Source organism: Sciurus carolinensis, chromosome 2 (genome assembly GCF_902686445.1).
Source record: "Sciurus carolinensis chromosome 2, mSciCar1.2, whole genome shotgun sequence".
Classification (NCBI taxonomy): domain Eukaryota; kingdom Metazoa; phylum Chordata; class Mammalia; order Rodentia; family Sciuridae; genus Sciurus; species Sciurus carolinensis.
This window is the reverse complement of record NC_062214.1, coordinates 191,961,698-191,974,285: the sequence shown is the minus strand read 5'-3', so window position 1 is coordinate 191,974,285 and position 12,588 is coordinate 191,961,698. Positions and strand designations below refer to the sequence as shown.

The following is a 12,588-nucleotide window of genomic DNA, read 5'->3' as shown; positions in this document are numbered from 1 at the left end:
CTATTTATTCTTTTTAAAATATATTTTTTAGATGTTGATAGACTTTGATTTTATTCATTTATTTCGGGTGCTGAGAATTGAACCCAGTGCCTCACATACGCTGGGCAAGTACTCTACCACTGAACCACAAACCCAGACCCCATTTACTCTTTTCATTATTGTATTTCATTTTTTTGGAAGAAATTAATCTTTGGGAGTTTTAGTTTGCTTTTAGAACATGAAATGAACTTCCCAATAATTGATATACTTTATCTTTGTTACTTACACCTTATGAATTTGAGCATCTGTTAACAAAAAACTGCCAAAAATTGAGAATTTGAACAAATGACTAATTTTTTTATACCACTTAAATATTTCTAGTACTTGTCAACAGTGAGTTCATTAGAAATTGCATGTGAGTTTGATGTGTTATATCAGAAAGAATGGTGCAGTGATGGTAGAGCAATTGTGATATATATTCAAAGCTTTGTTTTTCAGATGTTGGTTTTATCTTTTTTCTCAGAATAATCATGGATGAGGCTGCTTTACATCTGTCTGACAAATGTAATACTGTCACTGTGAATTTGAATAGAGGTAAGTATTAAAAAACATCTGGAGTAAATTAAAGCTGCTTTGTTTTGTGTTAGATTATATTAAAGCATTTTAACTAGAATAGTGCTAGTAAACTAAGGATCTTATTAAAGGTCTTTAAAGATTAAAAAATCTTGAAGTATATAGTGATCATATGGTATATATTCAATTTTTCAGTTATTGGTTTTCTAGTTCGATAACATTCTTAAAATATTAGCTATGTACATCAAAATTATATATGCCAATTATTTAATTTAATATATTTCTCACTAAAGTGAATTGTAGGATGAAAATTGTGGCAAATTTGTAGGATGAAACGATATCTGTCACATTTAAGTGTTTAGTATGTGCAATGAATTTTAAAGATGCTCATTTTGTTGTTGTACATTGGATAAGAATTTTTTGAAAACTATACTCAAGACATTTTTTCTCTTTTAACATTTTAGATTATGTTCGTGTGATGGATATGGGGCTTTTAGAATTAACCATAACTGCAGTGAAATCTGATTCTGACAGAGAGCAAGTAAGTTAGTAAGATAATGGAAATTTTTGTTGAAATCCTGTTTTTTGAGGGATAAAAAATTAAAATGTACTGTAAAATTATTTTCCCATTTACCTAATTTTGGTCAAAAATAGATAAAATACTTAAAAATTAAGAGTAGGTTAATACATTTTTCCTATGAAAAATGTGCACATATTTAAAGTAAGTCTATGCCAAAAAGGAAGTTGTTTCTTGTTTGGAAGACATTTTATCCTTTTCTTTTGTGCCTTGTCCAGACTCAGCCTCGCTTTGAGTTGCACTGTTCGAGTGATGTTGTCCACATCAGGACGTGTTCAGACTCCTGTGCGGCTCTGATGAATCTCATTCAGTACATTGCAAGCTATGGTGACTTACATGCACCTGGCAAGGCGGAAAGGAAACCTGGAGCCCCTCAGAGGAAGTCCAAGGTACAGTCAACAGTGTTACTCCCCCAACCCTGCCATGTGAGTGACATGCTTATGGCATTGTCTTCGTGACAGTCAGAGAAACTTTGAAAGCTCACTCTTCTTTATAGTCTAAGAAATGGGGTCTGGAAAGGTGATTTTCTGGAACTTTTGGAAAGCCATTCTTCCGTTTGATAGTCTTTGTTTCAGAACATTAATCTTCTCAACTAATACTTTTTTCCAATCTTTGGTTATCCAGTCATCTATTCTCAGGGAAGAATGAAAACAATATAAGGATTGTTCTCTGCAAGTCGAATATAAAACATGCTCTGAGAAGCTGGATGGCAGATGTTGGTGTTGTCAGACTTAGTTCTGTAACAGTGTCTTCCATCTTGGTTATAGGTAGTGCTACTTAGCATCAGTGTCTTTCTCATACACAATTTCCTTTTTCCTTTGTGACAACCCAGTGAGAAGAGAGGTTAAAGATCATCCTCTCTGTTGTATAGATGGATCAGTTGAAACCCACAATCAGTAGGAGAAACAGGAACAAACTCAGTTATTTTTGTCTGAGTTCAGTGCTCTCTGTTCCTCATGTGTCACGTTTCTGACCTCTTATGTCCAACTTAAACAGTCTCCTCTTTCTAAAGCGTTTTTATTTTTTCAGGGCCATTCCCTTCATGGCCTCTTCTGTGAACAAAATTCTCAATTCCTGGGGTGGGTGCCTCTGCTGTGAACTCTGGTGTGACTGGCATTGCGTTATCTTTTGTTGTGGCATTGCGTTATCTTACACTTCGTGTGTTATTCTGTGTGTGACTTCTTGCTCCTGCTGCATTTGCTGCATTTGTCACTGATAATAAGGTGATTTATGACACTCCCTGTCTACTATTTGTCCTCTTTAAAAACATTCCCCAGTTTATTAAAAGTTAAATATATTATCACTTTCAGTTGGAAAATTATCATTTTCCATTTAAAAATGCATGACCTGGATTTAATGAATCCATTTTACTAACCAAAGTGGTAAAGTAGCAGTATTGGAGTTGAGCCCTGTGAATCACCACTTAGTAGATTTTTCCCTCCTGTGTATGCCCCCTCCTGTCCTTGGGAGTCCAGGAAAGGAGTCTTTGATCTGCAGTTGCTTAGTCTCTAAAAGTGAAAGTCATCCCAGCCTGTCAGATTTGGCAGATAGAACTTGCTAGTAATGCCCTTTCCCAGCTTTCCAGCAGTGTTGGCAACCTGGCTGTCTTCTAGTGCATTGCTTTTCCAAGGTCCCAGGTCATGGACACAGTCACTTCTGTTGGCAGTTATTGTTAGGGTTGTATGATAATACTAAAAACTTGAAATGGGCAGCTCTGGGCAGACTTTAGAAAAATGAATGTGGTTCCATTTTTGGTGTTTCTGTAAAATGTAGTGTATTTCTAGGATAAAATAAGGAGTTTCTTAAAGAGTATTTTCGGCTATTTTTAATTTTTATTTATATATTTATTTTTGAGACAGATCTTGCTATGTTGTCCTTAATTTAAATGGCACTTCATAGGCCTCTTACTCCTGGGCTCAGTCAGTGCTCCTGCCTCAGCCTCCAAACTAGCTAGAACTATAGGCACTTACTATGGTACCCATCTTTGGCTATTTTTAATTAAACTTTTTGGCTACAGATAGGTTCCTCTAGTGGATCATCCTCACGTGGTCCCATGCTTCCTGAAGCAGATCAGCAGGTGTTACGAGATCTGATGAGTGATGCTATGGAGGAGGTCGACGTGCAGCAGGCCACCGCATCCGTAAAACCACAGGCTAATGGTAAGACCAGGACTTTTTCCCCAGCAGCATTGATATTGCAGTGTCTTATGTCATTATTTGTGTTCTCAGAAATTCTTCAGTAAGTAAGTTACTGAAGAAAAGACATGTCCAAGTTTTGGTCTATATTTATTAGCCAATCAGCTTGTGATTGTTGAGTGTCTAGTAGATAAATAACACTAGTCAGGATGACATGAAGGATACAGAGGAAATGGGAGACAAAACTTATTTTTTGGTAGCTTACAACCTAGGAAAACAAATGGGCAGACACTGAGGCTGCTGTTTGGAATGATTGAAAAACAATGTAAGGAAATCCCTTGGAGTGTGGTTTGTGTTCCACAATTTGGAAAGGATTGAAACAGTTTGATGACACTAGTGAAAATGAGATGAGCTGACATTTGAAAGTGGGTAGAATTAGGTATGTGTTGAGGAGGGAGAAGGTGACCCTGGAAGTTCATACACTGGTCTGTGTCAGAACATGGGCATTATGACCCTTAGCCTTCTAAATGTTGCCAGGCTGCTGCAGATGAAGGCACCCTTCTTATTGAGAATTGTACAGTGAAGTTGGACAAGGAGGGAGGGACTGGATGATTAGAAATCCTTCAGAGCCAAACAGAACAATCTAAATATTTTGAAGCATCTGTTTCAAAACTAGTTTTGCTAATAGGGTGGACATAGCTATTTCTATATTTTGTGAAATCTTAATTTTTAAATATAGTGTTATGAAAGTTTAGCATTAAATGTGACTTTGATTCTAGTTTAAAATAAATTAGAACTAAGGATGTAACTGGGATTTCTGGCTTCCTTTGTACTATATTATTTGTAACAAACAGCAGTAGTCTAGTTACATGGGAAGGCATATTTAATGAATATTTACTGAGTGGCTTTACCAATTTGTGTGTGCTAGGTGGGGTTCCTGGAGATTGAACCTAGGGGTGCTGTACTTCTAAGCTATATCCCCAGTTCTTCTTATTTTATATTTTGAGCAAGGATCTTATGTAAGTTGCCAAGGCCGGTCTCATACTTGCTATCTTCCTGCCTTAGCTTCCTGAGTTGCTGGGATTAGAGGTGTAAGCCTCACTCCCATTCTCCCATTCTTATAATGAATGACTTTAATAGATGAGAGTCTTCACTAAGCTCTGGGCACTTAGGATGCATAATTCAGAGGTGCTGCCACATAAAGGTGAGAATATTGTCTGTGAGCCTTTCCAGGCCAAAATGTTACTTTATACATTTTTGGGTTCTTAGTCCCATCTCATGTTTGGTTTGAATGAATGGAGATGTAATCAGTGACTCTAATATGTAGTATAAATGTATAAAAATATATGTTTACATATATAAGATTTTTGTGCATATGCTATCTTTTGTGAACTTTATAATGAGAGAGCTCCCAAGAACAGGTGTCCAGTGTGGGGAGTGACCAGTAAATAGTTTTCTTTTCATTGCTTGGAATCACTGCCCTCTCCCAATACCTAAAACATTCTCAGCAACTGTTACCACCCCCATCCCATTCGTAAGCAGAGATCTAGTTTTAGGTAAGGCTGTGCTAGATGTAATTGATTTCTACTGCAGTATTGCCCAAGATATTTCTTACGGAGCATCATCCACAGGACACAATTGTCAAAATGAAATTCTGACTGAGGCAGAATGAGTCAGCATTAATCTGCTGGATTCCTGAGCTTGTCTAATGCCAGATAACTGAGAGGAACTATCTCTACTTAGAACACTATCATTTGCTGTGTTTTAGAGAACTTCAGACTTGTTAAACTGTCTTTTTATGTATCCATACATTTATTAAACAGTCTTTTTGATGTATTTTTGCCACTTGCTGAGGTGTTGGGGGCAAGTTACTTTAGCTGTTCTTAACCCTCAGTTTCCTAGGGTTATTGTAGAAAATGAATGAGATTTTGCAGGTGAAAGAATTCATCCTGTATATATGACACATGGTTAGGATGTTTAGTATTTTTTCAGAGTGTGACAAAATGTAATCTTTTTATCTAGGTTTTTTGGATGAAAAATCTCAAATTCAAGAACCATGTTGTTCAGACCTTTTCCTGTTCCCAGATGAGAGTGGAAATGTGTCCCAGGAGCCTGGCCCCACTTATGCCTCTTTCACTCATCACTTGATTAGCGATGCAATGTCAGGTGTGCCCACTGAAAATGATGACTTTTGCATTCTTTTTGCACCAAAAGCAGCCATCCAGGTAATAAATTGACAGCTTTATTGAGGCTTAAAATAGTGTTAAAAGTTAAATTGACTGAAGTGGACCTGAAGAAGATTCTTTAGATTATTATTTCTCACAGTTCAGTTCAGAATTACTTCATTTTAAAATTTACTATTGGTGCATTAATGTTTGTTGTACTTTATTATTATTATTTTGAGTACGGGGGTTGAACTCAGGGGTACTCAACCACTGAGCCACATCCCCTACCCTATTTTGTATTTTATTTAGAGTCAGGGTCTCACCAAGTTGCTTAGTGCCTTGCTTTTTCTGGGGCTGGTTTTGAACTCACAGTTCTCCTGCTGCAGCTGCTGCAATTAGAGATGTGCACCACTGCATCCGGCGTACTTTTATTATTTCTATGGCACATCTCTCAGAAACTCAGAGAATACTGCTCTATATTGGCAACGTTTCCTACATAGATCATTGAACTGTAAATATCATTCATAGTTAGATGACTCTTAAGGATAGTGAAATTAAATGACAGGAAGTTGTGCTGCCCAGAGTGACTGGTCTAACTGGGAAAGGCGAGATGTGTGTGAATGCCAATGGTTGGTTGAGAGGAACACAAACACACACAAAGCTGCCCAGTAGTAATTTCGTAGGTGACTACATTTGCTCACTAAGTTCTGAGAATCTTCTGGTTAAAATTTTAAAAATCAAAGCAGTCAAACTCAGGATAAACCTCTTATTAGAAACATGATAATTTGGTCAGTGTTTTGAGGTTTGTTAAGTTTTGGTTTGAAATGCAGTATTGATTTTAACTGAAGCAATAAAATACACACATGCACACCAACACATACAATCTGTACCTTCATGGGTTATTTATATAGTACAGAAAAGAGTTCATTTTATGCTTAATAAAACAGAGTATCTTATGTAGTGGTTAATGTCAGAAATATTATCTTTTTTATATATCAAAATTAGGAAAAAGAATGTAGACTCAAGAAATCCCCTTGAGATAGGTAGCATAACCAGTCATTTCTAATGAGGTGAGATTGTGTGTTACCTGTTGATTTCAGGAGAAGGAAGAAGAACCAGTCATAAAAATCATGGTTGATGATGCAATTGTGATAAGAGACAACTATTTTAGCCTACCTGTTAAGAAGACAGACACCAGCAAAGCCCCTTTACACTTTCCCATTCCTGTAATTCGATATGTCGTTAAGGAAGTTTCTCTTGTGTGGCATCTTTATGGAGGCAAGGATTTTGGGACAGTTCCTCCTACTTCTCCAGCTAAAAGTTACATGTAAGTTAATTTCTGTGTGAGTTTATTTATCAGGCCAGTGTATTCTTTCCTTAGAAAAATACATAGAATTTTTCTTAAGAGTTAATAGACTAGTATTTAAATGTCATGGTTAACTTTTTCCACTTTTGAACTTACTTGTATTGTAGTGAATGTTGACTCACATGATTTTCATTCAGCAAAACTTTTCAGGTTTTTTTACTATATGCACATTCTAAAACAGGAACAAGACCCAGCCCTTCCTTCAGCTCCAAAGGGGAGAGAGTCATGTGACTGAAGGAGGGGAGTGAAGTGAGTGTGTCAGGAGGCAGGGACCAGCTGTGCTGGAGAGTACCGAGCATGGTGCCGGTGCTCACCGAGAAATTACTAACCAAAGGCAATGTTCTGTAGCAGGAGAACAGAACTCGGCAGAGAGTGCTCCAGGGTGGGAGGAGCAGTAACATTTGGTAATAGTTCACCTTTTTGTACTTAAAAGTTACTTTAAAACACTCTGACTTGATTATAGTTCTTTTCTGTTTTCTGGCATTTCTAGGACTTGTTCTTAGACCAAAAAGGGTTTCTAAGATAACAAGAATGCTATAAAGAGGTCTCATTTCCAAGTGCATCCTGTGATATGGAACCCAGTACCATAATTAGATTCTTCTAAGTTCTGAATATTTAGCAAGCAGATGACTACTCTGGTTTTGATTTATAATATAATTTGTGACAACTTTCTGATAGTTCTGTAATTTTATTTTTCTTTTCATCTTAGTAATATTTCTAATATTACTCATTAGATTTCTTTGAATATTTTTAAGCACTATTTTCTTTTTTCCTTCATTTTTAGTAGTCCCCACAGTTCGCCTTCTCACACACCCACAAGACATGGACGTAATACAGTATGTGGGGGGAAAGGAAGGAACCCTGACTTTTTAATGGAAATACAGTTAAGCAAGGTAAGGTGGTGTTTTGAGGAGTCAAGTCCACTTAAGAAGAAAGGAATATTAGTGGTGGTTCTTTTGTTGCCCCAGCCCCATTGGTCTTGACCCTTAAGTCCCAGCCCTTTGGATTGAAAAAGTATAAGGATATTGTATAAAATACTTCCTTTTCTTTTTCTCTCAGGTGTTCTAAGATGCCCATGGTACTTGTGTCTTTTTTTTTCCTCCCATGCTGCTCCTGGAGTAGGGTTCTCAGAGTTGGGTGCCCTTAAAATCTCCCAGTGGGCCTATTGAGACCTGGGTTTCTGGGCCCAGATCTGACATACATGAAGTTTTAGTGAGTTTCCAGGTGATTCCTTTCACAGGCGTGTGATAAGCTGCTGCCCCAGAGTACCTGTCTGGGAAGGCCTGCCTTTGGATAGTGCATATTGCAGGTCCTTTGCGAAGGTCTAAAGGTTCACTGGGTCCTTTATATTATATGCATTGAATTTAACTCCAGCCTGTTCAAGATGCCCCAAGTGTCATATTTTAGGGTAGGTAGTATACAAATATTGTAGTGATGGCAATTCTATGTATTTAATTGTATCTTTGCCCCTTTTGGGAACTTGGACCTTGCTTCCATTGATTTGTTCAGGCAATTTCATAGGTTTTCTCATTTTGCTTTAAGAGGATAAAATTGGGTGGGTGTGGTGGTACATGCCTATAATCACAGCAACTTGGGAGTCTGAGGCAGGAAGATCACAAGTTCAAAGTTTACTTCAGCAACTTAGCAAGACCCTGTCTCAGATCCCTGGTACCAAAATAAATGAATAAAAAAAATTAAAAGAGTAAGGGATTTTACTAAGGTCAACTAAGAAATGTTAGCAAAACTTATCTGTGTATTGTAGGGTACACACAGATCAATAAGTAAGTTAACAAATGAAGCAATATTTAGTTCTTCGAAAGTGGAATTATAAGCTGAGAGAGAATCCAAAGAAAATGAGTGATCATTTGCATTTTAAAGAGGAAATCTAATTTAAATAAAAAGTAAAGGCTGCTCTGTGTTCCTTCTTGTCTGTTAAGGTGAAGTTTCAGCATGAAGTTTACCCTACATGCAAAGCAGAATGCGATTCTAGCCTCTTAGAACAACCAGTCTCTCGGCAGGTGTTCATTGTTCAGGATCTTGAAATTCGAGATCGTCTGGCAACATCACAAATGAATAAATTTTTGTACTTGTATTGCAGCAAAGAAATGCCTCGAAAAGCTCATTCCAACATGGTATGATTCAAAGCCTCACTTTTTGTTATGTTCTCTTTTTAATATGAAAATTCCTTTTAAATATGCCACTTAAAGTTTTGTGTTTAAAAATTACTTTGTATATCACTGCCAGGGTCCATTAACTATATAATTGGCCAATATATTGATAACTGAAGAAAACCAGAAATCCATAGCAATCTACACAAAATAATTAGAGTTGTTGAAAGTGTACCAGATTTCTAAGACTTTTTTTCTAAGGTTGTTGAAAGTGTTCCAGATTTCTAAGATTTGTAACCAATGTTACAACAGATTTATGGAAAGATGTAAGTAAAGAAAATCACTTTCCCACATTCAAGTAAGCCTCCCATCAAATTTTTTCTGGGCTTTGACTCAGAGAACTGTTTAAAACATAGTACCTCTTTCAAAAGCCGTATTTGAGATATAAAATAGGATGCTTGTGGTAATGTAGTGTGATCATGAAGAGAATGGGCTTAGAGTCAGGCCTGATTCAGATCTCAGTTCTGTAACTTACAAGTTGTGTGGCTTTGGTTTAGTTGCTTATTTTTAGCAAGGTGGAACTGATAAGCTCAGGACCTTGGAGGTTCTTTACGGGAGATGGCTTTGGAAGATGAACTTCTGGGCCTCAGCAGACTCTATTGAGCCTGCAAGTACAATGTTACTCGTGAAATTTTTCCTCTAAAGAGAGCCCATTTTCTGTCATTAGGTTCTTAAAAGGGATTGTGACCTAAAAAAGTTTGATTCAGACTTTAAGGAAAAGAGGGTAGATAATTCATCACTTTTTGTACTCACATAGAGTTATGATTTTTTTCTTTATTTTTTCTTTTTAAAAATGAGAATAAGGTCATTATATCTTTGGGGAAATAAATATTTTGTTTCGTTTTTGTCTTGTAGTTGACAATTAAAGCATTGCATGTGCGCCCAGAGTCTGGCAGGTCACCACAGGAATGCTGCTTGAGGGTATCACTGATGCCACTTCGCCTCAATATTGACCAGGTTGGTAATACAGGCATGATCCATGTGATTGTGATTAGACTTATGCCCCCTCATCCAGAACAAAGGAACTGTGATGTTTATTTCTTTTGAACTTTTGTGGAATTATGTGATTAAGGCAGACTTTCGGTAAACAGTAGGGCAGATTCATTAAAGGTTTGAAATATGGATTGTTGGTGGGTAAATGTTATTGATGTTATTTATCCCAGTCTCCTATTCATTATATGAGGTGGGACAAAATACATGTTACTCTCCTCAGTCCTTGTTGACTTACTTTTAATTCAGATATACATAACCATTTTCAGAGATTATTAAAAGACTTCCTGATTGTGTTGTTATCATAACATCTGAAAGAATTTTTCTACTCTGAGCAAAATGAAAATAAGCAAATAGTTACCTAAAGAGATCACAAACAACAGATTTATGGAATGGTATACATAAAGAAAACCATTTTCCATATTCAAGTAAGCATCCCATTAAATTTTTTCTGGGCTTGATTTAACCCAGAGAACTGCTTAAAACATGGTTGTAAGAAGCCTTATTTGAGATATAAAATAAGATGCTTAGTGGTAATGTAGTGTGGTGGTGAAGAGCATGGGCTTAGAGTCAGACCTGATTCAGTTCAGTAACTTACAAGTTGTGTGGCTTTGGTTAACTTGCTTCACTTCTCTAAGCCTCACTTTCCTCATTGATAAAATGAGAGAAATTGTAATACATGCATTGTGATGTTTAAAAATAAGGATTATAAACTGATGTAAGAAAACACTTATGCTTAGTTCTTGGCACCCTATGTTAAGGGTCAGTAATATTAACTGAAGCACATAACTGCAGAACTTAAAGGAGTTTTTAATCTGCTTTAAAATAAAAAAACCCTCTTTGTATCCTTTACATTGTTTTGAGCTCAGGTTTGGAAGCAGAGTATTTATTTGTGGGTTGACATTATTCATTTGATTAAATAATCATTGGATATTGTTCATTAGTTACTTAAATAAAACTTGAATAATCAATTATAAGCAAGTAACAGGTATTTTAGAAATGAATTTAAATGTTTATATTGCAAACAAAATGGCACTATTTCAGAGAAAATTGTTCTCTGAGGTACAGGAGTGGACCTTAGTTTCACGTTAATGCTTGGGACTTCTGAGTTGGGCCAGATGTTGGGTTTATGTTTTCTCATTTTAAGAATAATATCTTTTGATATCCATATTTTAGTTCAGTTTATCCATATATTGGCTTGATAAAAATATTCATGGGAAAATTGATCTGTATAAGTCACCATTGGGAGCAAGACTGAATTGACATTTATCTTTATTGCTTGACTTTATTAAATGTAGCAAGTCCAGTTTCTTTAGTAGGCTTTTTTAAAAAATGTTGAGTATGATTTCTTTGTTAGAACTATAAAACATTATAACTTCAAAATGAAGTATTAATCTTAAAACAGGGAAATAAAGGTTGTGACTACATTGAAGAAAAAAGGGAAATCAGTCCCTTAGACATAAAACCTAGGAAAACAAATCCATGCTACAGTATACAAACCTTAAGTTTCTTATTAAATGAAACATTTTTTTCTAGTTTACATCTCCTAAGATTGATATGCCATGTTTTGAGATTGCAAACCATCATTGAATAGAAAACCATGCATTTCTGTTCATTTTTTTCTTAGGAAAATAAATCAGTTGGTGAATGATGCTACTTTGAGTAATACTTTTCTTACTAAGCAGCTCCGAACCTTATTTGTCTTAATTGCATCGTAGACATCAAGCCTCATTGCCATTGAAATTAAGTGCAGTTGCTTCTAAAGCACAGCACCTCCATAGCACAGGCAGTAAACAGTGCAGATGGATGAGTCCCACTGTGCGGGAGATGGAGATCCAAAGTATGAAGGCCAGATTTCCTGACTGACCTAGTCTAGCGTTCATTTTAGCCTTGCACTGCCTGGGAATTGTGTAGGGGAGACTTGTTAATTAATTCAAAGCCATTTCCTGAATGCCTACCTTGTCCCAGGTTCTGAACTAGGATGCTGGGGATACAAAGATGAATAAGACATTCCTATCCTCAAAGATCTCTCTGTAGTGGGGAAGACTGACATAAAGCAGATGCTTTTAATATGCTGTGGTGAGTACAAGTGATAAAGAAGGTGTAGAATGACATGTCTGGCCCACAGAGGGAGTTTGGAGGGTGAGGGATGGTGAGGAAAGACTTTCTGGAGGTGGGGATATGCAAGCTGCATCTTAGGGAGTGCCAGGGAAGTAGTCTGGTGAAGTCCTTCATGAGGGCACCAGGGACTTAACTCAGGCTGGGCTGGGAGACCATTCTGGTGAGATAGGAAAGTGCTTACCTGGGGCTGGGCAGGGTGCACAAGGAGCAGCACCTTTACATATTTGTGTACTTCGTCTTCATCACTTCCTTGTTGAGTATGACATTAAAAGTAACTCTTTAACTCTTTAAATCCTGTTGCACTATTCCTTCATTGCCAGGAGCAGTGGCTCAGGAGGCTGAGATAGGAGGATCTTGAGTTCAAAACCAGCCTCAGCAAAAGCAGGGCTCTAAGCAACTCAGACCCTGTCTCTAAATAAAATACAAAATAGGACTGGGGATGTGACTCTGTGGTTGCATGCCGAGTTCAATTCCTTTGATCTCCTCTGCAAATATCCTTTGTTATTGCACCTTA

The 12,588-nt window shown here is 36.9% G+C and overlaps 1 protein-coding gene across 6 annotated transcripts in view; it reads left to right on the top strand.

Moving 5' to 3' along the window:
• Atg2b (autophagy related 2B) overlaps positions 1-12,588 on the top strand; it is a 68,995-nt gene that overhangs the window by 40,429 nt on the left and 15,978 nt on the right. For 3 of the 6 annotated variants that reach the window (XM_047537219.1, XM_047537223.1, XM_047537215.1), the window contains exons 26-34: positions 503-573; positions 1,017-1,093; positions 1,348-1,518; positions 3,147-3,288; positions 5,287-5,489; positions 6,530-6,756; positions 7,580-7,688; positions 8,733-8,927; positions 9,819-9,920. In XM_047537219.1, coding sequence (XP_047393175.1) covers positions 503-573; positions 1,017-1,093; positions 1,348-1,518; positions 3,147-3,288; positions 5,287-5,489; positions 6,530-6,756; positions 7,580-7,688; positions 8,733-8,927; positions 9,819-9,920 — 1,297 coding nt within the window. Of the gene's footprint in view, positions 1-502; positions 574-1,016; positions 1,094-1,347; positions 1,519-3,146; positions 3,289-5,286; positions 5,490-6,529; positions 6,757-7,579; positions 7,689-8,732; positions 8,928-9,818; positions 9,921-11,921; positions 12,033-12,588 lie in introns of all 6 variants that reach the window. The other 3 variants (XR_007106604.1, XR_007106605.1, XM_047537216.1) reach the window with 2 other exon arrangements.